General features: G+C 41.1%; 2 protein-coding genes across 5 annotated transcripts in view; one reads left to right on the forward strand and one right to left on the reverse strand.

The window, feature by feature from the left end:
• Positions 1-18817, forward strand: part of ST6GAL2 (ST6 beta-galactoside alpha-2,6-sialyltransferase 2) — a 210316-nt gene extending 191499 nt beyond the window's left edge. For all 3 annotated transcript variants that reach the window (XM_080377434.1, XM_080377432.1, XM_080377433.1), the window contains exon 6: positions 697-18817. In XM_080377434.1, the coding sequence (XP_080233560.1) occupies positions 697-965 (269 nt within the window). In that variant the 3' untranslated portion in view covers positions 966-18817. The remainder of the gene's footprint in view (positions 1-696) is intronic.
• The window catches only part of LOC308059706 (pinopsin-like), a gene marked incomplete at its 3' end in the record, with an annotated part of 88915 nt that overhangs the window by 1804 nt on the left and 64491 nt on the right, over positions 1-22620 (reverse strand). For both annotated transcript variants that reach the window (XM_080377467.1, XM_080377468.1), the window contains exon 4: positions 21365-21598. In XM_080377467.1, coding sequence (XP_080233593.1) covers positions 21365-21598 — 234 coding nt within the window. The remainder of the gene's footprint in view (positions 1-21364; positions 21599-22620) is intronic.

Genomic DNA, 22620 nt, shown 5'->3' on the forward strand with positions numbered 1-22620 from the left:
ATAGCCTTGAAGATTAGTATGTATGTAAATATATGCAAGGCACAGATATCCAAAAGCATAGAGGAGGACAGAAGGGACATACCTGGATATTTTTTATATCTCTTGTACATGGCAGATCAGAATTTAGCTGTGTAAGTGGCAGAAGTACCAAGAAGAGCTCCTTAGAAAAACAGCTGCACTTGTGTATGTATGTGTTCTGTATTCTGCCAGCAAACATAAAGACCTGAACTGTCCTGGTAACTAGCTTCAAGAATTGATAATATAAAAGAAAACCAAGAAAAATGATCAGCTGACTCAAAAAAATCAGCACGCAGCTGATTAGGTCCCTGATTCTTGTGTGGGATGTTCAGTAGACAGGATAGGGTAAATGGGGGGAAGGTGGGAGAGAACAGTTTTCTCACTCGAGGAGGCTGACGGTGCTATGCAAGCCCTGTATAGGCTTTTTATTCTTTCCTTATGATTTTTGTCCTACCCTGTCAGCTCTGCAGGGATCGCAGTCTTTATGTATCAGGTACAAGTGAAAGCTGCTTTAATAAAAGGAACTACTACGACGCTTAATGATTTTACAGGAGTAATGCTTCAGGTGTGCAACAGCAAAGGAAAGCAGGAAAGAAAAACGGACTGGATGACTGCAGGGAAATTTCTGTGAGAAAGCTGAAATTTGGGGTTCACTTTTGTTTTCACTTTCTGTTCCAGGTATCCTCATCATGATGTCCATGTGTAATGAAGTACACGTGTACGAATACATCCCTTCAGTCCGACAGACTGACCTCTGTCACTACCATGAACTCTACTATGATGCAGCTTGTACCTTAGGGGCCTACCACCCACTGCTCTATGAGAAGCTGTTGGTGCAGAGGATGAACAAAGGTTTGCAGGATGATTTGTATCGGAAGGGGAAAGTCATTTTGCCAGGGTTCAAAGCTGTCAAGTGCCCTGAGCGAAATAATTTCCCACACTTGTAGAAGACAGTCCTTCAGAAACAATGTGCAATAAGGTACTACTGTCGTACTATAAACAAGAGAATACTTGAAAAATGTATTGTAGACCAATCTAGTCTTGAGTCTATAAATTGTAATTAAGTAGCAGACATGAGAAATACTTCTTTCCTGAGCCTGAGTATTTATTACTGCTTTGCAAATAGTCAAAGAAAAAAAAAAAAAGGCTTAGCTCATGAAAGGTGCAAAGGACATACTTAGGCAGAAATATAATGTATTGTTGTGGGTGTGACTGTAAGAATTTGTTGATGGTCTCTTATGCCACATATGCTAGACTGTAACTTTTTTTTAATGAACTTAAAATTTAAGTGTCAAACCTGGCATTGTGAAACAGCCTGTATTGTTCATGCAGAGAGCAGCCAGCCGAACAATGCAGCATTTCTTATGGCTCTATGGGATTTTCACTCTTCAAGAATGAAGTAATCACTACTCTGAGCTGTGCTGTCATTGACTAGAGTAGACTTTAATTCCCCTTCATACGCAGGCTCAGTTACAGGCCTCCAACTGTGTAGGGGGCCTTATTGTGGCTACGAAATCAGTGCAGATGGAGACGGCCGTACACACAGCTAAACCAGTTAAACTACTGGATGTACTTTTGATGCCAGACTCCCATGCTCACACTGACTGCACAGGTCAGAGGGAAAAGAGAAATGTCTCATTTCTTTAGAGAGCCACAAATACATTTCTAACCCATTTAGGAAAAATATCTCTCTGGGAAGCCTATCAAAAGGTGTGAAATGGAAATGATGCTTTCCCCTGGTCTGCATTGATAAAGATCCAGAGAAAGCCAAGGGAGTCTGTGCAGCACTCACATCACACTGAAAGCAAGTGTAGAGAGAGCTCACCTTTGTGCAGCAAAGATAGCATTCAGGATTACAGACATAATTTGTTAGGTATTTCACTGGGATCTGAATCAAACTCACTTGTTCACAAGATGTTGCTGTTAAGAAAGTATAGTTTTCTGACAAAAGAAGAGGATATCAGCTTTTTTTATTTAACACTTGCAAGACTATACCCCAGAGAAGCTGTAATGCCTGCAAAAAAACTGACTGTGGGTTGCGGATGGAGATAATTTGATATTTGCCTTCATAACACACAATGAGAATATTCTCTAAGGCACTTCTAAAAATCCACCTGGTTGCTAATCTAGTTAAAACATTACGTTCCATGGCAAGACTTCAGTTTCAGATTTTCTGAGTAGAAGGAGGTTAATGTTATTTTGTGAGTTTGGGGTTTTTTTTGTAACTGTACTGTTTGGTTTAGGGTAAGTTCAGCAGGAATGTATGTACACAAAAACACAGCTATAGCCTACTCATGGCCATTCAGTAAAAAGCAGACTGCTCAAAGATGCACTGGAAAGAATAGCTGAGTGGTTGTGGTGGAAAGTACTTTTTGTGTTTTGTCTTAAGTAACAGAAAGGCAAAAGAGTGCGAAAAACATTAATCACTATTTCCTTTTCAAAATTAATGTAAGTATAATCAAAAAATCCTTTTTCTTTCACTCTGCTCTTTGCATCTGATTTTACTTCCTCAAAAGTGGAATATATGTATGTGTCTTATATAGGACTTAGCCTTCTTTTTCCATATAGTCTCTTAATTTGAGCTTTATGATCCTCTTAAGATTCCTCTTGTTGACAGAAAATATGTCCAGATGATCTAAAAACTGTACTTCTGTGTTGTGTGAATGGTTATGTCCATAAATCATTTTTGTACATGTCAAGATGAATAGGTTTTACCCATATTAGCCTTAGATTCTGGATATATTATTACATACTGATTTCTTTTTTAACATTATGTATGGCAGCAACTTTTACTCTTGAAGTTAGTAGCACTGCTCTTCAATCATGTGGAGAATAGATAACCTACATGGAACTAATCTCTATTTTTCCATATGTTTGGTACCCTGTTTGCAAAACATACTAAGTCTGAACAGTGTGATCAAACATGTCCCTCCTGTATGCTGTGTTAGCTACCACATGTTTGTAAAGGAAGGGAGTTTATTAGCTTTCTAGGACTAGTGAGTATACTACTTTTCCATAAGCAGGAAATCCTCAGTTCTGAAAAGAAAAAAAAGTGATACCACTTTGGTCTGAAGCCACTAACCTTTTACTTTGTTTTCCACAAAGAAGAAAAATACTAACTGCATTACTCAACTACCCACAGCAGGGCTATGTTGTATTATTCCCTCAGTAATTTGTCAGAATAATCAGCATAGCTGTTGTACAGAACAAGGCAAATTATAAAGTTTCATTTAACAAGTGCTCAGCGTACCTACTTAATACATCATTTAAATAACAATGCAGAACCAGGTCTGAGATGTTATAAAATGAACTGTGCATTTTTATTTTACTGGACCGTGTGCATTCAAGCCCTCCCAGCAGAAACTTTTTCACTGCTGTATCCTGATTTATACAGCAGTCAGTGCTCCTTCTACAACTGCAAATGTGGGTGCTGTAGCGCCATCACCTCAGAAGATGCCGCAGAGCTGTGCTGCAAAAGTGTGCTTGCTCACAGAGGAGGAAGACCAATTTGTGATGCCCATCTTTAAAAAATAAGCATCTCTGGCATGTTCTCCCAACACTGGTTTCCACTGTGATGTTTCACTGGTCTGCCTGCTCAAACACCTTCTGGCTGCTTAAACTGATTTTACTCCCCTACCTTGTCTTGGCCTCCCTTGGTTTTCGGCACAAGTGCAAGCGTGCCTGATCTGCTGAGGGGCTCACCTCCACTTGCTGCAAGAGGGGAAGGAGCAGAAATAAATGGGGAATGTAAAGGACCTACAGAGGTGCTCCCCTCGCCACTTGTTTACACTCTGAGACTTTAGCATTGCTGGCTTTTGTAAGAGCCCACCAAGTATTTTTGCATTGATGGGCATTTCCCCATCCCTCGTGAGGGTAGGGAGATCTTTACAAAGAATCACATTCAGTGAACTTAAAACAGTGAGCGTGTAGTAACACTGGACCATGTATCTTTTAATAATAATAATAATAATAATGCATGAGAATGGTAGTTTCAGATACATATATTAAATACAGACAATGTGAAAGGAAATGCATTTCCCCCCCCAGATTTTGGGGTTTTTTGGGAAAAAGATAACAGGCATGGCTTCATAGCTCTCCCGTGTGGCTGTCACACATGAACAGAATGGAACGGCGCTGTGGACAAGAGAGGTTTGCATAAACCCGGCTCTTGAGGTGCATCATCAGCCAAGCAAATGCCTTTGCTATTGGACCCCTGAGCTCCCTTTACACTTGTTGCAATAATGCAGGTTTAAAATTTATGGAGTTTTACTGGCAAGTAGGAGTGAGTTGCCTTCAAAAGCTGTTGAGGCTCATTTCTGTGCCCTGTTGCTGTGGACAGCAGTTGAACTTAGCTGAAAGAAACCAGAAACACAGCAGCAGCTTAACGAACATGCTGAGTTTATGCTGAATGTCATTATGCTCTTTTTTTCCACTGTGACTTCTGTAGCTTTTCTGACTTGCGGTGCTTATCATTTTATGCATTCAGCCTTTGGATGTTAAATTAAGGTATTCTTCTGTTTATTCAAGAAAAAAATATATGAAAGATTTTGCCTCATTTTGAGCCAAAATGTTTTTGCTAGGAAAAAATACTATTTTTTCCATTACTTTATAGTTCTAAAGGTTACCTGAGTGTAAATTCACAGCTCGGTCGGTCATTCCTTGGAATAAACTACTACATCTTCTTTTTTTCACCTTGCTGTGAAGTTTTATGTTGTTGAAACTCTGGTAAAGCCAATGAAATTACCATGGTACAAGAAATATGTACCTTTGGAGAGAGAGAGGGGTGATTTATACAGTCTGATCCACACTCTGTCTGTACAAATTTAGATAAATCATTGCATGTCTTTGGTTAGGACACTCATCTTTGGTAAAAACATGCAAATTCTGAATTTGTTGCTGTAGATCTCTTGCCAAAGTCAGGAAAACTGATACAGTTTTATTCTTAAATGAAGACAAGTGTCTACCCTCAGTGGTTGCATAGACTGAACACAGTCATTTTAAAGACAGACTGAATTAAACAGTTCAAAACTCATGTAGACCAATCCAATCCATAGTGGGGGGGTTATTTTTTTAGTTCCTTTATCTTCAGCAATTTTTAAGGATTATAAATGCCATTTGGACAGTGACACAGATGTACCATGAAAAGGAATATTAAATGCATTGACTGCAAAAATAAATGGCTACTATTCTTCCCTTCATGCTCTCTAAAGTTGATGCTTATTGAGTAAATTAAATTGGTTTTTGAAGTAGGTAATTCAGAAGACTGTCATTAGAAAGCATCTGAATGTTTCTCGGGAGCTATCCTCTCACACACAAGGAGGATACCTGATTTAACTGTTTGAAATTTAAAGTAGCCCATGTCTGGGCATACCTGCATCATTGAATGAATTTTGACACTGCAAATTTCTTCTCTTTGGCTTAGTGATCAGGTTCAGAGTGTTGTTCTTGAAATAAAGAGTTGTGTGTAAAAGCCTTACGTTTATTCATATCATCTCATCAGTCTTATAATGTGTAGTCATTGAACTATTCAAATATAGACTGTGTACTTTTTTAATAGCTTTGAGAATTATTTTGTATGATGATTTTTTTAAATGAATGTGTACTCTAATAACAAAGCTGAAGATTTTACAGGAGTCACATTTTTAAGCAGTGTTTGTATACATTTTAACACTTTTTATATTTTCTATTATGATTTTGTATATTTTTATGTATGCACAGTGTACAGATTTTTTCCTGTAAATAAAACATTTGTTTTCATTTATTTAGGAGTGCTGGTCTTTTCATATAGCCTTGAGTGAATGACAATGAACTGCAGGTAGAACAAAACGGGAAGGTGCCCGTCTGTTCTGCCCACAATTGCAATGAAATTTCAAATGGAAACAGACAGACTGACAAGTAGCTTTCACAGTAAACTACAGAAAAGAGGCAAATATTGTAAAGCCAGTTTTACTTTAAAATGAGTATGTCTACCCAAGCGGCTGCTCTAGGATTCCCCTGAGAGAATACACCATACTGCTCTATGTTTGGCAGTAAATTTCTTGGGCTAGTCAAGCCCTCTAAGGAGGTCACGTTCTGATGACTTCATACTGTACTCAAAATTCTGGTAAACTTCAGTTAAATGGCTGTGCCACCCATTCAAGGAATCCAGTGTCATGTTTTAAGGAATAAGAACAGACCTTTTTATCAATTATTAATTAAAATGAAAAACAACTTCTTAAAAGGGAAAACATAACTTGCCATTCAGTTTGTGATGAAATACCATAAAATTTTACCACTACAAGTCTGCTTACATCCATTAAATGTGAGGCATTCTGCTGCTTTTGGTAGTCTGAACTGCGCGGTGGCCGGAGTTGGGCCAGTGGAGGTGACAGTCACTGTTTTCATCCCAGGGAGTCACCGTGAGTCCATGCTGACAATAAAGCTAGTTACACATTAGTGGAACAATGGAAGTTGGATTGCTGTCACATAAACTCCTGGCAGCCAGTAATTGTGCAGCTCATCCCATGTATTAACCAGCTCCTGGCAGGCAGTGTTGAGGGGCTAATTACTATATGTCATGATATGCAAGTAACACCTCTCAGAAAATGCAGAACAATGAGCTCCACTAGGGGATAAACTGAATGCTGGGATGCATGAACGAAGCAACTAATGGATGCTTTTCAAATTGATCAACTTTGCTTTTACTGTATTTTTTTCTCATTTAAAAAACAACAACAACAAAACATTATCACTATTCCATCTAATAAAGTGATCAGTCGACTTCATTGTCTACAGTGTGAGGGAGGACATTCTTCTCTTTCTGCGTACAAACCAGTATTACAGGAGGAGGTTGAAACCCATGAACTATATTGGGTGAGGTACTGAGAACATCTTGCTGTACTCCCTATTCTTTAGCAATTACAGCTGTAGGAGGTGTGACATTACCTTTCTGATCGTATCTCTGGGAACCTTGAAGGCAACTCATTTTCAGGTTTATTCCCAAAATTTGACTGCCCTTTTCTGAAAAACATGCCTTTGAAGGAAGTATCTTTTATCTATTTATTCATAGAAGTCATCTGTGTTTCATTTGAGCAGCTGAAGGGCATAGTTCCCTGACAGGTTCAACTTCATACAGGCATTTTGGCCCATTTTCTCTGCATTATTAGCTTGCCTATTGTGATCTGGCTGAAAGACGTGTCAGGATGAGTGCTCCAACTTTCTGTCCTGACTGCAGCATGAACCTGTTGAAGTGATTCTCCCCCTCTGCTCTGATGAGACCCCACCTGCAGTGCTGCATCCAGCTCTGGGGTCCTTGGCACAGGAAAGACATGGACCTGTTGGAGTGGGTCCAGAGGAGGGCCACAAAGATGATCTGAGGGATGGAACACCTCTCCTGTGGAGAGAGCCTGAGAGAGCTGGGGTTGTTCAGGCTGCAGAAGAGATGGCTTCAGGGAGATCTTATTGCAGCCTTTCAGTACTTAAAGGGGGCTTATAAGAAAGATGGGGACAGACTTTTTAATAGACTCTGTTGCAACAGGACAAGGGATAATGGTTTTAAACTAAAAGAGGGTAGATTTAGACCAGATACAAAGAAGATATTTTTTTTTTTACAATGAGGGCGGCGAAACACTGGAACGGAGAGGTGGTAGATGCTCCATCTCTGAGAACGTTCAAGGCCAGGCTGGACGGGGCTCTGAGCAACCTGAGCTAGTTAAAGATGAGCCTGCTCATTGCAGGGGGGTTGGACTAGGTGATCTTTAAAGATCTCTTCTTCTAACTATATAGTAAAAACAGCTAGACAAGCAAAGGAGCCAGTCTTCTGCTATCATCACACCCGCCACCTTCTGCAGGAAACTGCACCTGCAGCAGTGATTTAGTAGTAACTTACTGTGGGACTACTTCATCAGTCAGTATAAAGAGTTCACTAATGCTTGTGGTTTGGTTGGACTTCTGTTCTAGCTCTCCTGGCATCTTGATCTTTCCAGGGTAACAAGTGGATAATTTGATTGTTTCATTAAAATAGCATGAATTTATCTGCTGCACCCCAAAACCTACCGATGTCCACTCCATACATGTATCTTTCCTTATTTTTAATATTCAGATTCTACTTCCTTGTTAAGTTTCTCCAGATAGAGCCCTTCAAATAAATTACTGCACTTTTGTGGAAGTACACCCTGACCCCTTAGCTTCATGCCTCGATACCCAAGGCAAGTTAGAAGTGCATGCCCTCTTACTTCTTTTTCCTAAAAATACGCTAATGTTCAAGTAAAAGCTTATTAAGTTTGATGGAAATGCTAACTGAATATATTAAAATGATAGAGAACTAACCGTAATGCAGTTATATAGTGTGGGTTTTTCACTGGAGGCACAGTAGCCAACAGAAAACCAGCAGTGCAGCAGGTTGTGACAAATCACAGGAGGAGACTGATGGTGTGATTGCTGGATTCTTTAAAATTACAAAAGTAAGAAATGGGTCCAGGCAAGGAAGGGAGAGAAAGGAATGACAAAACACAGCAAGGAGGGAGAAAGAAACGGCTAGAGAGAGGTACCATACCAGATGGAAAGACAGAACTGCTGCTCTTTCCTAGTAGTTGCTTAATTGGTTTTGGCTCTTGGTTTTGTCTTTCTTTCTGCACATTTGGAGAGGAATCCAACTCATCTGTTGGTGCTTATCTTGCTTCTGTCAGGTTTAGCGTGCTGCTGTGTGATCTTAAAATGAAGAAGAACTAAGGTAGAGTTAAGAACAGTAATTGACTTCTGCTGGTGCTCAGCTTCTGTGTAAACTCATGAATCCCACAAATTAGACTGAGGAAAGACTAACAGGGTTACATTGCTACACTGAGCAGCGTTCTCCATGCGCTCACAGTCATCTGTACGATAACTGAAATAAGAAAACCCATTTCCTCTGGTGACTTGTTTCTGTGCATAGACAAATACAAATCAAATACCCTCTTGCTTACAGGATGCTGACAGAAAAGGGGTAATTACTGTAGCAACAACTCTTTATGTGCTTGTGAGAGGACTCCAGAAACCCTGAGGGATTCAGGAGGACAAGCAACAGCCACCACAGCTGCCTTGATTTTATGGAAGCAGCCAGAGGAGAAAATTGCTACCAGTGCTGACTTCAGGCTGTTTCAGCTGCTGTTAATTGCCTTGCTCCCAGACAGTCATCTGACTGCAAGTGAGCTCCCTGATTAAAACATCTTGCTGGCCCACCTTCTGAACAGTGGGGTTTTTCCACTCTCTGTCCTGGAGTGCTGGTTAATGGTGTACTGGCTTCATCCTGCACTGTTGCTACTACGTGCAACAGGTATGTCTCCTCTGCTGGTGAGGTCCTGGGGCTGGGGTGGGTGGGGAATGGAAGAAGTTTGGAGGTTTCTGGATTGTTTTCTATAAAACTAGAAAAAAATATTTTTTTTCTTTTAAGCATAGTTTAGTCATTCTTACAGCAGTTCAGTAAGGTGTAATGTGAACATGCCTCAAGAAGCTAGAGTTCATGACTTGTCTCTTTTGTAGACTAAGTGGCATTTCTGATCCAAAGTATCTACACCTTGGATTAAAACAGGGACAGCAGGAATAATCATTTGGCAAGTTAAGGCAAGAAACATGAGATGGGTTTCTTGCGCAAGCTAAAAGTGCCTGAAGTCTACCCCTAGGTCCAGCCTTACTGCCCATGAGGCACGTAAGCCAGGAGGCTCTATAAGGTGCTATATCCTGAGGACAGGTGTATGGGCAGGTCACCGGGAGGGAAAGGTGGGGAAAGTTCTGCTCTTGACTGGTTTCTGAGCCTGCTTTTTCAGAAAAGAGGACAGGAGGATTTGCTGGAGCTTCCTACTGGACAAAGCATTATTTTCCTTCCCCAGCAGTATTCCTCTCTGGAGGTGTTGAGTTGTTTTTCAGTTACTTTCAGTGCTTGTTTTCTTCTATATAAATTAAATTATAAGCTATCTGATGGAACTAATTTAGATTTTACAAATGCACGGGGCTGAATGTAGCTATCAGGCCATTAGGCATTTTAATGCGCAGCTGGAGCATCCCAAGAATAGTAGAGATGAGAAGAAAAAAAAAATCAATAAGTTGTTACCAAAATAATACTAACGAAGTTGTTCTATGGTAGAAGGGCAGAGAAGGCAGAAACAGAAGAGCATATACCAATGTCAGAAATATTACCTTATTTTCAGGAATGTAGCATAGTATTCAGATAACCCTTGATCGTGTAAAAGTATTCTTTTTAGATAACTCCTTATGAAATATGCTTTTTCACATGAAGTGAACAAAGTGAGAGATCAAAGCTGCAGGGATCATAAACCGGGGGTAGTTATTTTCTTAAAGGAAACAGAGAGGAACTTTTCTTTACCCATACTTTAATGTAACCAGCATGGCTGCCGAACTTCAAAAGGACTGGTTCTGTACATGAAAGCACAATATTAACAATGCTACTATGTCTTCAATGCACATCACTGTTGCTTTCAACGGGGTTTATCACTGCAGGAAAAAAAACAGGACAACTGGTCTATCTCACACATGCTTTTCCCTGGCCTTAAGCAGAGCTGCTAAAACCCATTCAGTATACAAAAGAAGTAGCGTATGTGAAGTTAATTCCTCCTACCTAAAAGAAACTTAAGAAGAGTTTCCTAAAGCAATGTGAGGAACAAAACCAGGAAAAAACTTCAGTGAATAGCAACAAAAGGGATCCTGCTTCTATTTCATATTCCCATTTCATTAAGTCAGAATTGTTTAGGGCTTTGCAGTGTGATTGATGGATTCTGACTGAGGCAGCAGCAAATATACCAGTCCCTACAGTAACATCTTGCTCATGAGGAAAAATGAAGGGTCTATTACTACTGCAACATGGGATGAGTGATTGCAGGTCATTTTGAAATAACTCCCATTTTACTGAAAGCTCAAAGCATAACAATGAGAAGTATTTTGACACTTGAAAATGTGTTTATTCTTGCATTTTCACTTCCCCAGTTTCTTCTTGCATTTTCATTTCTTCTCCTTTGGACTCTGGGTAAGCCCACAATTCTGCTATGACTAAAGTACATTAATATATACTTGTAGAAATGTGATCTTACTGCATTCTTCTTTTTCTGTGGGTTATGAGCTGCATATTCTTGGCTATGTGTGTAACGCGTGTTTAGGGAACAGTTCTTCCAGTTGTTCCTTACAGAGTTTCACTTAGGCTGAGACCAAGAACACCACGCAAGGAAATCCAAAGCCTTATTATCATGAGATTATTTTTTGTAGCATGATACTGTTCTCTGTTTTCCCTTGTGAATTACTCAGGATCTTTTTGCTTAAGGGTGGGTCACTGTCTTGCTTTCTGCTAACACTCACACACACACAAAAGCCTCAGCAGCTCTTGGGCATTGTTATCTGCTGAGTCTTCCCTAGCATTATCTTTCATTCTGCCTCTGGCTGCAACAGAGGCTCTTATGAGCTCTCCCTTCCCCCAGATTCCCATACCACCTGCCCCATTGCTACAGCTTCTATTGTCTAATATGACCTTTCCATCAGTTGCTATAATTGACATGCTGGAGGTACTCTGATATGGGTATGCTAGAAGAACCTTTTAATTACCAGATATGCATCCTGCTGCTGGATGAGGGCTCTTATTATAGAGCTCACGCTGTTTTTCAGGCAATAAGAACGGGAGTGTAGTAAGTGGCTATAAGGGGTGGGAACAAGTCTTTCTGTTGCGGTATTTTTTTTTTAATCTTTATCTTGGTTTGCAGATAATTAGGTATTGATTTTACACAAGACAGAATTAGAAATTACCAAGGAGTGGTTTGAGTTGTGACTGTGTTTTGGTAGCAGTTTGGTTTTATGTGTAAGTAATACAACAACAGAACAAAATGGGTTGGGGAATCAGAATTTCTGTTGTGACAGAATTTTTAATTCTTCTACAATTTCTTGCTTAGACAAAATCAAAATAAATTATCAAAAAAAAGCCAGACAAAACCTTAGACTTTCAAAATATCCAATTACAGGTAGATGCCTTCAGGGAATTACGGTTCAGCCTCATTTTGCCTGTTGCCCTATAGGCTAGGTCTCTGGGCTGGGCTACGTTTCACTGCATGTCATCCCCTAAGTGAGCCACCACTGTTCCTGCACTGGTGCATGTGGGATGCAGTCTGGTAAGAGACCTTGATTTGCCTGGGTGAAGGAGAGTGTTTTTCATTGAAGACATATTTTACAGCAGTCATTGTGTAGAGGATTAGGCATGGGCATCTGGCCTGAAATGGGACGTTTCATCCTTACTTTTTTCCATGCTTAATATAAAATTATCAGCTTCTAATTTTACAGAAACCACATTTTGCACTGAGAAAATGCATTAATGGGAAATTGCCCAGCAAATTAAAAACTGCCTGGTTTTTGTTTTATAACTCACACAGAAATTCCTTGATTTTGATGCTGGTCATCACTGAGAGAGAAGACAGTGAAAGTGAAAAGGAAGACAAGTTATATATGTTTTTGGTTAACCTTTGAATCCTATTTGTAGTGTATTCCTATTGGCCTAAAACCAGCACACACAGAAGTCTAATAAAGCCCTGGATGAGTTGCAAGGTCTTGAGTAAGTATTTCCCCTAAAGGGATAAAATATTACATCTGAAGCAGGGTCATCCATAAAGTGCTCCGTATACAGTAGCTGTACCCTATATAATGCACCCCTGCATATTTCTGTACACCCATTCTGAAAATCTGGTCCTAATTTAGATAAAGGGATTGAAGAAGTCACTGCAGAGCTGATGTTCTTGTTTTCAGTTCAGATTCTGAAGATAATAATAATAAGAGAGTTAAGCACTGCAAGAAGAAAACAAGGAAACAGGAAATAACTCCTAATGCATTGAAGTGTTGGTCCTCTACTAACATCCAGTGAACTCCTAAAAAGTTGTTTCACAGATGAACTACATGGTGCCAAGCATGATTACCAAAAGGGTTATAAAATTGCAATAATTGGGGTTTTATTTTAATTTTTCATAATTTCAGAAAGCTAAGAGTTATTACAGGGGAAATATAGAAGAGGAAAGCACTATGAAGCAAATGTGTCATTCCCTGGAGTGTTGCTTTTGCCACCACATGCCCGTGCCACAAGAGTGATCCATGGCCTACAAAGCAATGGGATACAACTAATGAAAGATAGGACCTTTGCAGTACTGCTTTTGCTGTGACTACACAACAGTGATGGCAACTGGGCATATTCTTGGTCACAGGCATTTGCACAGTATCAAGAGCACTGACTACTTTGGAGCATGAGATTATGTGTAGCAAAGAGTAGTACTAAACATTCTTGTAATTGTGTTTAGATTTGACATCAGTAGGATAGGATAGGATAGAATTGAAAAGTTCCAGTTGGAAGGGACCTACAGTGATCATCTAGTCCAACTGTCTGCTGCTTCAGGGCTGACCAAAAGTTAAAGCATGATATCAAGGGTGTTGTCCAAATGCCTCTTAACCACTGACAGGCTTGGGGCATCAACCGCCTCTCTAGGAAGCCTGTTCCAGTGTTTGATCACCTTCTCAGTAAATAAATGAACCCCAGTATCTAGTCTGGTCCTCCCCTCATGCAGCTTTGAACTGTTCCCACATGGCCCGTCACTGAATACTGGGCAGAAGAGATCAGCAAAGATGAATAGCCTAGGTCACTGGGGGAAATGAAAAGAATTAAAACTAGTTCAGCCTAACAATATGGAGACAGAAGGTTAACTGTTTGCGGTGTCCAAGTATGAAGAGAAAACAACTACTAAAGAAGAAGGGCTCTTTGAGTAAATCAGGAATAAAGGTTTACAAACTGGCTACAAATAAATTTAGTTTGAAAGCAGTTACTAAGCTAAACACAGTAACAAAGCTCTGCAACATCTACTTCACAAGACAAGGAACTTCAAATTTGTTTTCATTTGGACACTGTCAAATTTCTGAATTGCATTAAATGATGCAGTTTATAATGAAAAGGGATTTATTCTAATGAATTACAGGCCCAGTATAGTTTTATGTTGTATTTTCCATACCCTGGCAACCATTATTTCCTTGAGTGCCACGGCTTTTTTGCCCTGAAGGAAAAAGAACATCATGATTAAATCATAAAGTTCTACAGATTTGAATTAGACTTGCCATGCAAGTTCATGAGGTTTTGAGCAGTAATCTAACCTTTGATCCTCACATTTCTCCTGCTGTAAAACTAGGATGATGATAATTAACTGCTTTACAAGAATGTTGTGGATTAAATCAATTAACAATATTTGTTTAGAGGAGGTTACATAAAGGCCAAAAAATAAGTCCCTGACTAGGAAATCTCATTTTGTTTTTCTCTCCACCCACCTAATCTGAAATGATTGTTTCTTGAATTGTTAGCTGGATACACGACTGCAAAGATATACCTGGTGGACACAGTAAAACTCTGAGAAGTAATGTCAGCTGACACAAAATGTACAAAAAACATCTTGCTTTGGATAAAATTTTAGTATTATGCCACTGCCACATCAGTAGAGATTATTCAGTAATTGAACAGGAGAGGAAAATGAGAGATTCTATTACCTCCAGGGTTACACTTAGTTTTTCAAATCTTTCTCATCTGTTGAATTTGATTGTCCTCATAAAGCAACTAAATTCTTTCTTTACATAATCTTTTGCATTGCATTAGAGATTCTTTTTTCCTCAGCTGACCTGTGCCTGCATTCAGCTTTGAAATGCTAAATTGCACCAAATACATAGCTGGAGTCCTACCTGTAAAATGTGTGCATATTATAGGAAAGCAGAAGCATCAGAATTAAAATGGGGAATTTTGAGGCTAAATTAATGCTTGACCTTAGTAAGACCAAGGCATGGGGTAAAATTCAGTCTGATTCCTGACCTGGCATTGCAGCTGAGATCACTGCAACAGAAGATCCCATAACATCCATTCAGTGTGGCTTGGCAATGCTATTTTGAAGACCAGAGACATCTAATATGGATGTCTCTTCCCACTTCCACAAAGCCCCGTGTTTCTCCACTGTTATGAAAAGAGCAATATAGGATGAGACATCAACTTACTAGATGCTGTTTAAAATCATATATAAAGTAAAGAGATATTGCTGCCCGTTACCTTCTGTGTCTTCCAGAAAGGAAAATCTTTTAACTGGATCTCATTTCCATTACTGCATTCCCTAGCCATAAGTTGTAAGTCATTACATAGTCTAAAACACATGAGCTTATCCTGTGTTTGTGTTCATTCATGTGTATTAGTTTCCAACTTCATTTAATATTTTGCTTGCATGAGAGGTGGCCTGGCTGCCTGCTTCCTACTTTTGCCCTGGGTCTAAAGAAGCAAGTCCTAAATGCTTCTGTGATATTGAAGCCAGTTTCATCCCCAGAGAGCATCCACGTGACAGGCAGGACAAAGCTGAGCTCATAGAATCATAGAATCATTTAGGTTGGAAAAGACCGTGTCAACATATTCATACAGGTTGTACCAAGGATGTAGCCTGGGGCAACATGAAGGCTGGCTGGGGATGCTTGGGACCCTAGTTAAATGCCCAGATTATTTACCTGAACTGATCCTTTTGTCATGAGCTTCGAGAGAAATTCCTAAAGTAATTTTGAACTCACTGTGTGAAATGCAGTTATACCTTATGACAGCAGCAAAGGTGTCCTTGAGACCTTTCTTGTCTTTGCCTCTCAACTTTACAAAGGCATAACAGTTCCACACACGAGGTTCAGGTCTCATTGAGGAACACTCTTTAAGTACATTTTTATTATTCCAAACTCATTGTCCACCAGAAAAAGAAAAAAAGTCTTTGCAGTTGGCTTAGTTTTTTCATTCTTTCTATTTAATTTGTCCCTCACCCAGCCTCCCCCCTCCAATGCATGATAGATCTAGAAAGATCACAGTATTAATAATTTTCAAGTAAGTGCGTATACCCTTTTCAGCATCACTTCCCCAAATCCTTGGGGAAAATGACAGCATCAGCTTTTATTTTTAAAAGTCCAATGATTTTAATACAAGAAGACAGAGAGTAGAAATCAAACTGCTAATCAGGGCCTTTTGCTCACATGTAATACATCCCTTCCCTTACAGCAGGGGTCCTCAAACCTTTTAACCAGGGGGCCGGCGCGCGGATGCAGTGGCAGGCAGTCATCTGCGGCTGCTTGGTTCCCCCCCCCAACCCCCGGCGGGGGGGGGGGGCAGGGGGTGTCTGTAAATACCGGGGGCCGGATTGAGGACCCTGGGGGGCCGTATCTGGCCCGCGGGCATCTCCCTCCTTTTGCTCAGAGGCATTTCTGACACCAGAAATTGCACATTGCTGATCCAGTGTTTGAGTGGACTTTCTTCCCAATTGTAATACGCAAAACAGTGTAAGATGTGCTAGCCTGAGTTTCGGTAGCCCAGGGAGCCTTAGGTGTGCTACCTGAAGTGACTGAAGCGTGGAAGTAGTTAGCCAGAAGCCCTCCACGAGCTGCAGTGGAGCAAGGCTATTTCACATCAAAAAAGGTTGTGACTTAGGTAATCTGATCAGTGGTTGCCAAGCAATTGGTTCTGTAGATCTCTGAGTGACACAGGTGTAACTTGGCTCAAATTTGGCTGTCAGTAGCACTGCAGCAAATTCCTATTTTCTCTGAGTGCTGACTGGAAATTACGTGAAACAGTGAGCACAGATTCTCTCAATCTCCCTGTTGTCTCATCCATACCCTCTCAAGCACTCATTATTCATATCTTGACTTCTCTGTATCAATGAAAAGTCAACTTCTGATACATACGATAAGTTTAACCTCAAAAGCTGCTACACCATTATGTTATCCAGCTAATGATCCCTGGTAATCAGTGCAGTACATCCTCACGTAGTTACACTAGGCAGAAAGCTCTTCTATGTCATGGTTCCTGTGGAATCCATGAAAGCAAGATGCCCCCAGTGATCGTCTCCTCAACAGCAAGCCCATGGCTACAAGAAAGCTCTATATCTCTTGGGTGAATGCTTATTACTTGCTTGCATGTGGCACAAAAGCAAGTTTCTGTCAGAACCGACATGGTAAAAGGAAGGTAGTTGAAGCTGTCATTAGAAATTTGTTTGAGGTGGCTACACAGATGGAAGTTTGAAGAGCGACAATGCAAATTTGACAGGGAGCTGTGATAGGAATAAAAGGCACTAAGAGAAGTAAGAGAAGATGAAACAGAAAATCTGCATAACCACATTAACTGTATAAATATAAAGGACTGATGCACTGAAAGCCTAAGCATGGTGACCCTGCCCAGCTTGCTCTGGCAACTGGGGCACAGTGCCAGCCCTGCCCGCATGCTACTTGGGCCTGTGTGCTGCATTTTTGGGGACCCATCCTTTGACAAGGGCTGCCCCAGGCACATATGGCCCTGTAGCCAAGGGGCAAAAAAGCTATCCACAGCAAGAGAACAGGGAAAATGGAGTCTTCTTCTCTACTGTCTCCTCCAGCTCCCCCCAAACATCACTCAGTCTTGGGCAGTTTAGTGCTTTACAGCTTTGTCAACAAAGCTTAATGTCTGCCTGGCATGATATTAGCAGCCCAGCAACGGTCCAGCTTAAAAAGTGCATCTCTCCCCTCCTGGAGGACAGCAGAAGAAGGAGAGCTGGGCATCCCATGCCAACCCACCTAAGGGAGTCTCCAGACCTGGAAAGAAATTCACAGGAAGGTCAGGGTTGGAAGGCATCTCTGCAGATCACCCAGTCCAAGCCCCTGCTACAGCAGGGTCACCCACAGCAGGTTGCACAGAGTCGCGTCCAGGCGGGTTTTGAATGTCCCCAGAGAAGGAGACTGCACAGCCCCTCTGGGCAGCCTGTCCCAGGGCTCCATCACCCTCAAGGTAAAGGAGTTCTTCCTCACGTTCAGGTGGAACTCCCTCTGTTGCAGTTTGTGTTGCCCCTTGTCCTGTCACCGGGCACCACTGAAAAAAGCCTGGCTCTGTCCTCTTGGCACTCGCACTTATATTTGTCCGCACTGGTCAGATCCCCACTTGGTCTTCTCCACGCTAAGCAGCCCCAGGTCTCTCAGCCTTTTCTCACAAGGGAGATGCTCCATTCCCTCATCACCCCTCCACTGGACCCTCCCCAGTAGTTCCCTGTCCCTCTGGAACTGGGGAGCCCAGCACCGGGCCCAGCACTCCAGGTGCGGCCTCACCAGGGCAGAGCAGAGGGGGAGGATCACCTCCCTCGACCTGCTGGCCACGCTGCTCCTCATGCACCCCAGGGTGCCATTGGCCTTGGCCATGGGGACACACTGCTGGCTCATGGGCAGCTTGGGGTCCACCAGAACTCCCTGGTCCTTGTCTGTAGAGCTGCCTTGCAGCAGGTCAAATTCACTATTTTCCTCAGTATTTTACCACCTCAGGTCAGTGTAAAAGGCAATGGGAGGGACAAAACTTTTTATCTGGGGTTCCTGGACTATGAAAGTGACTCAGGACCTGCTTGAGAATTAACGTAAGGGTGTGCTCCGCAGGATGAGTTTTAAGGCTGATTCAGAGGCTGGTGGTTCCCCAATATTCCACATTGATTTATGATAGCTGGAAGCTATCACCACAGCTGCAGTCAACCAATGCCTTTTTGCAATCGTCAGTGCATGTCCCAAAGCAAAAAAGTTATCTTACGCTTGGAAAACTAAAAATTAAGCCATATGTTCCCAGTGTATTTATAAGATGCAAGAGTAAATAGCCTACTGGGGTGTCTCACATCTGAACAGAGCGCTGTGAAAAATGCAGCCCACGTAATTTCTGTGTTGGGAGGCACCAGCCTACTATGAAATTCTCAGCTAAGCATGACGACCAGAAAAGCTGAGTGTCGGGAAGAAGACAGCTTTTTCTAAGATGTTAATTTTTTTTAAAAAAAAGAATGAGAACAACTAGAGAGTAGCTGAGGTGCTGAGAATACCAGTGATGCATCGGATGAGGATGTCATTGTTTTTCCTGTTCTGAAAGGAAGGAGAACAGACGGAGAGATGGTTTCACCCTTTTGAGTGAAGCTCATTCCTCAGTGTCAGGTAAAAGCAATTCTTTTTACTGCTAATACACAGTGGCACAGCCAATGAGAGCTGTAGGTTAACGCTAGGCATTAGCTGGTATTTTGGGTTTATTACAGTGAAACATATTTACTCCCCATCTGACCGAGCTCCTTTTCAGGAGGGACTTTTGTTTTGATTTCTGCAACAGTAAGCCAGCTAACTATGGAAAAACCCAACCCATACAGTGATTTCCAGCTGACAACTAATGATCCACCATCCAAGACTGATTTGACTTTGCCCCCTTGCATTTTTTTCTTAAATGGTGGCAGCTGTGGAACAGTAGGCAGTGGGAAACAAATGGAACATTCTCAGTGTTCAAAGAGAGAAATTTAATACATCATTCTTGCATGTGACTGGAGACTAACGACAGACATTTAAGAAACTCTGCCATGGTGCTCCTGAATTGTTGCACAGCCTTTTCAGTTCCTGCCACTAAGAAAACAGGCTGCTTTGCCTCAAGACTGTCCTAACAGGTCTCCCCCTTGCAGACAGATCATCCCACACTGATCCATCCTTCTAAGAGATGATAAACTGGATCAACAGTAAACCCCATATTGAGAAACAAGCACTCAGAAGTATTTCCTTTGTAGCTGAAAGAGGCAGCTACTGCAAGGAAAGAGTGATTTTAGACAGCGTGCTACATTCCTGTGATGTGCAAGCACCCTGGTTTTATTCTTGCTAATGAACTTTTTCTTAACAAGTGAGCCTTTGCTTATTGTCTCAGCACACCCACAGCAGCGTGACTGTCTCGTATGATTTTGATGCTGCAGAAAACAGAGTTCTCAATAACTGCAAGGAGCATTTTGAGAATATAAAACCAGCCTTAATTGTGTATTATCTGTGGCTGCACGGTTGTCAGCACAGGTAATTGTCCATGTGACTGTTCTTGAGACATATGAAGACACCCAAGGCTCTGTGCTGAGTTCATGTGTTTTAGGATGCATCTCTTTACCCTGGCATCCATGCTCTTGCTATTTGGGATGTGTTCCATGTGTAGACAATAACAAAATGTACTTGTGATCCCTGTTATAGCCTGCTCCAGTTGACCACAGCACAGTCAGATGATCTCACGGAAGTCAAGGACCTCAGTCAAAATGCAAGGAGAATAAAGAAGCAAGACAGATGCTGCTGTTGAGAAGTTTCCATATGAAATACAATAAAAGGTAAGAGGAAGGAGAAAAAGTTACTGTTTTGCTTCAGCATTAGCACTTTTCAAATGGAGCTCTCTATCTTTTTCAACATCAGCTCAAACTAAACTTTGGAAATGAAGTATTGGTCTTGGGGAAGGCAATAGTACTTTTTCCTTCTAATTTCAGAGAGGTTTCACAGCTTGCCTGAGATCTTTCCATTGAACTCCAGGAGTAGATTCATTCCTTGTTTAAGAACTTTAGGTTACATGAACCAGACCAAGAATGATCTCAGGCTGTGGCAAAATTGGAATGTACTTGGCTGTTAGATTCAGCTTTTCCCTTGTCTCAGCTCCATAGTAATATAATACTGCTGTTGATAAATACTATGGGCAAGCTCCAGCATACACTGAACAAGAAAGGATAAAGGAGTTTTATTTGTTTATAATAGTGTAATGGAGATAATGAAGAAAGGAAATTGAGAACAACCTCTAAAACACAATGTAATAAAAAGATAAGGTGTTCTTACAGAACATGCATATTTTCCAGATTCCTCACTGCAAAACACTTTTAAAACTTCCAGATCTGCCATTATCAAACTTTAGAATTGTCAACACAGAAACATTAGGAAGTTCACTTTCATGTACTGAAAATGCCATTTACAGGAATGAGGGACCTGAACTGGATGTAAGCGTTTTCAAAGTGTTAGAATTGGCCTTGGTCCGCATGAGACAAAATTAATTAACTATTTTGGCATATAGGTGAACTGGGAATTTAACAGGAAGGATGTAGAAGTCCACAAAAACTGTAATTGCAATGACCATTTGTTTTCAAGGTGATCTGTCATGCAAATGGTCTCCTCCTTTATATTGTTTTCAAGGTAATGAAATCTCTTCCTCTTCTCACCTCTGTTCCCCTCCCCGACACATACACACAATGTTTTCAGTATTCCTGTAAATAGATGCCTGCCTTTGGCAACTAACTCTGCAGCATACAAATTAACACCCGCTGTGCCCTCACAAGAACACAAGCAATTTCAGTAAGCAAATGTTTATCTGTTATTCCTATCTAGCAATAGATTGTTGATTGCAAACACTTCCACCCCAAGCCTCCAGTAATATCATTTGGACAAGCCTTGAATGTCCTTCCTGTAAAGACACACCTTAGGACTGGTAGTCACAGCGGTCAAGTATGCCGGACAGACCCTGACGAAAACACAAAAATAATAGAAGTCTTACCTGCTTATTCATAAGTATGTAGATAATGGGATTGCAAACAGTGCTGCTTTTTGCCAGGATGGAAGGTATGACGCTTGCAACTGGCGTCACCACACCTGGCTTACCAAATGTTGCAAGTAAAGCTATAACTCCATAGGGAATCCAACACACGAGATAACAGATAACTGTAGTGATCACCATGAACAGTACGTGGAATTCTCTTTTGCGGGCAGCGTTCTTGTGGATTTTTCCAACCTAAGGAAATGTGAAAAAAGATAGAATTTAAGAAACTGAGCTGTTGGATTCATTGCTTTACCAGCTATTGGTCTTGGGTCAGCAATGATAATCAACATTGTAGTTCCAGAAGCATAATAATCAGAAACCCAAAAGTGAGTGAGTGCAGTGGGAAGGCTTCATTGTCCTCACCAGGCACTAGGGGAAGGCCTGCAGGCATCAGGCTGTATGCCAGCATAAACCAGAGCCCCAGTGGAGGCTGGAGGAAAAGCAGAAAGGTGACAAAGTCCTTAATGGCTGGTAGGTCACCTCCGCTTGCACTTCAGGTATGGCATTTTGTATAATTGTACATTTTCACTCAGGTTATTCTAGTACAGTGGGCTTGCTTGAGATTGAGAAGCATTACAAAGCACAAGTGAACCAACGGAAGCATTTTCTGTTAGGGGTGTGGAAAGAACAGAGCAAATCTAGGACTGTGCTTAGTACCTGTGTCCTTGGATGTTTTCATGGCTTGGCTAGATAAAGCCTCAGCTGGCCTGGTGTAGCCTTGGCAATGGTTGCATTTGGAGCGGGACGCTAGAGAAGCCTTGCAAACAACACTTTATGAAGTTTTAAGTTGTAGGATTCACCCTTTCTACACTAATTCTTCCAGGTGTTTTATAATTCTGATAAAAAGACCTCACTCCTGATAATCACCAAAACCAGGTTTTGTGCTCTTTAAAAGTGTGCCTAATACTGACATAGTTCAGCTATTGCCTTGGGCGTTTTGGGGAAATGGAGTAGAACTGGGTAAACAGGAAGCACAGATTTAAATGATCAGTTTCAAAGTGATGGTACAACAGCCCATCCTGCTATCATGAATTTACCAATATTTACAGTCCATGGACAAACCCAACTCCACTATGGAAGTATTTATAGTCTGTGCTTCAAAATGTATTCACCTTTGACCTGTTCTGGTCTGAAGCATCATGCCCTTTTGGAGTCTAGAGCTCTAAGATGGAGGTCAAATATTAAAATAGCAGCCAATTTTTATTTTTAAACTT

Source organism: Falco punctatus (genome assembly GCF_963210335.1).
Source record: "Falco punctatus genome assembly, chromosome: 2".
In the NCBI taxonomy this organism is placed as follows: Eukaryota; Metazoa; Chordata; class Aves; order Falconiformes; family Falconidae; genus Falco; species Falco punctatus.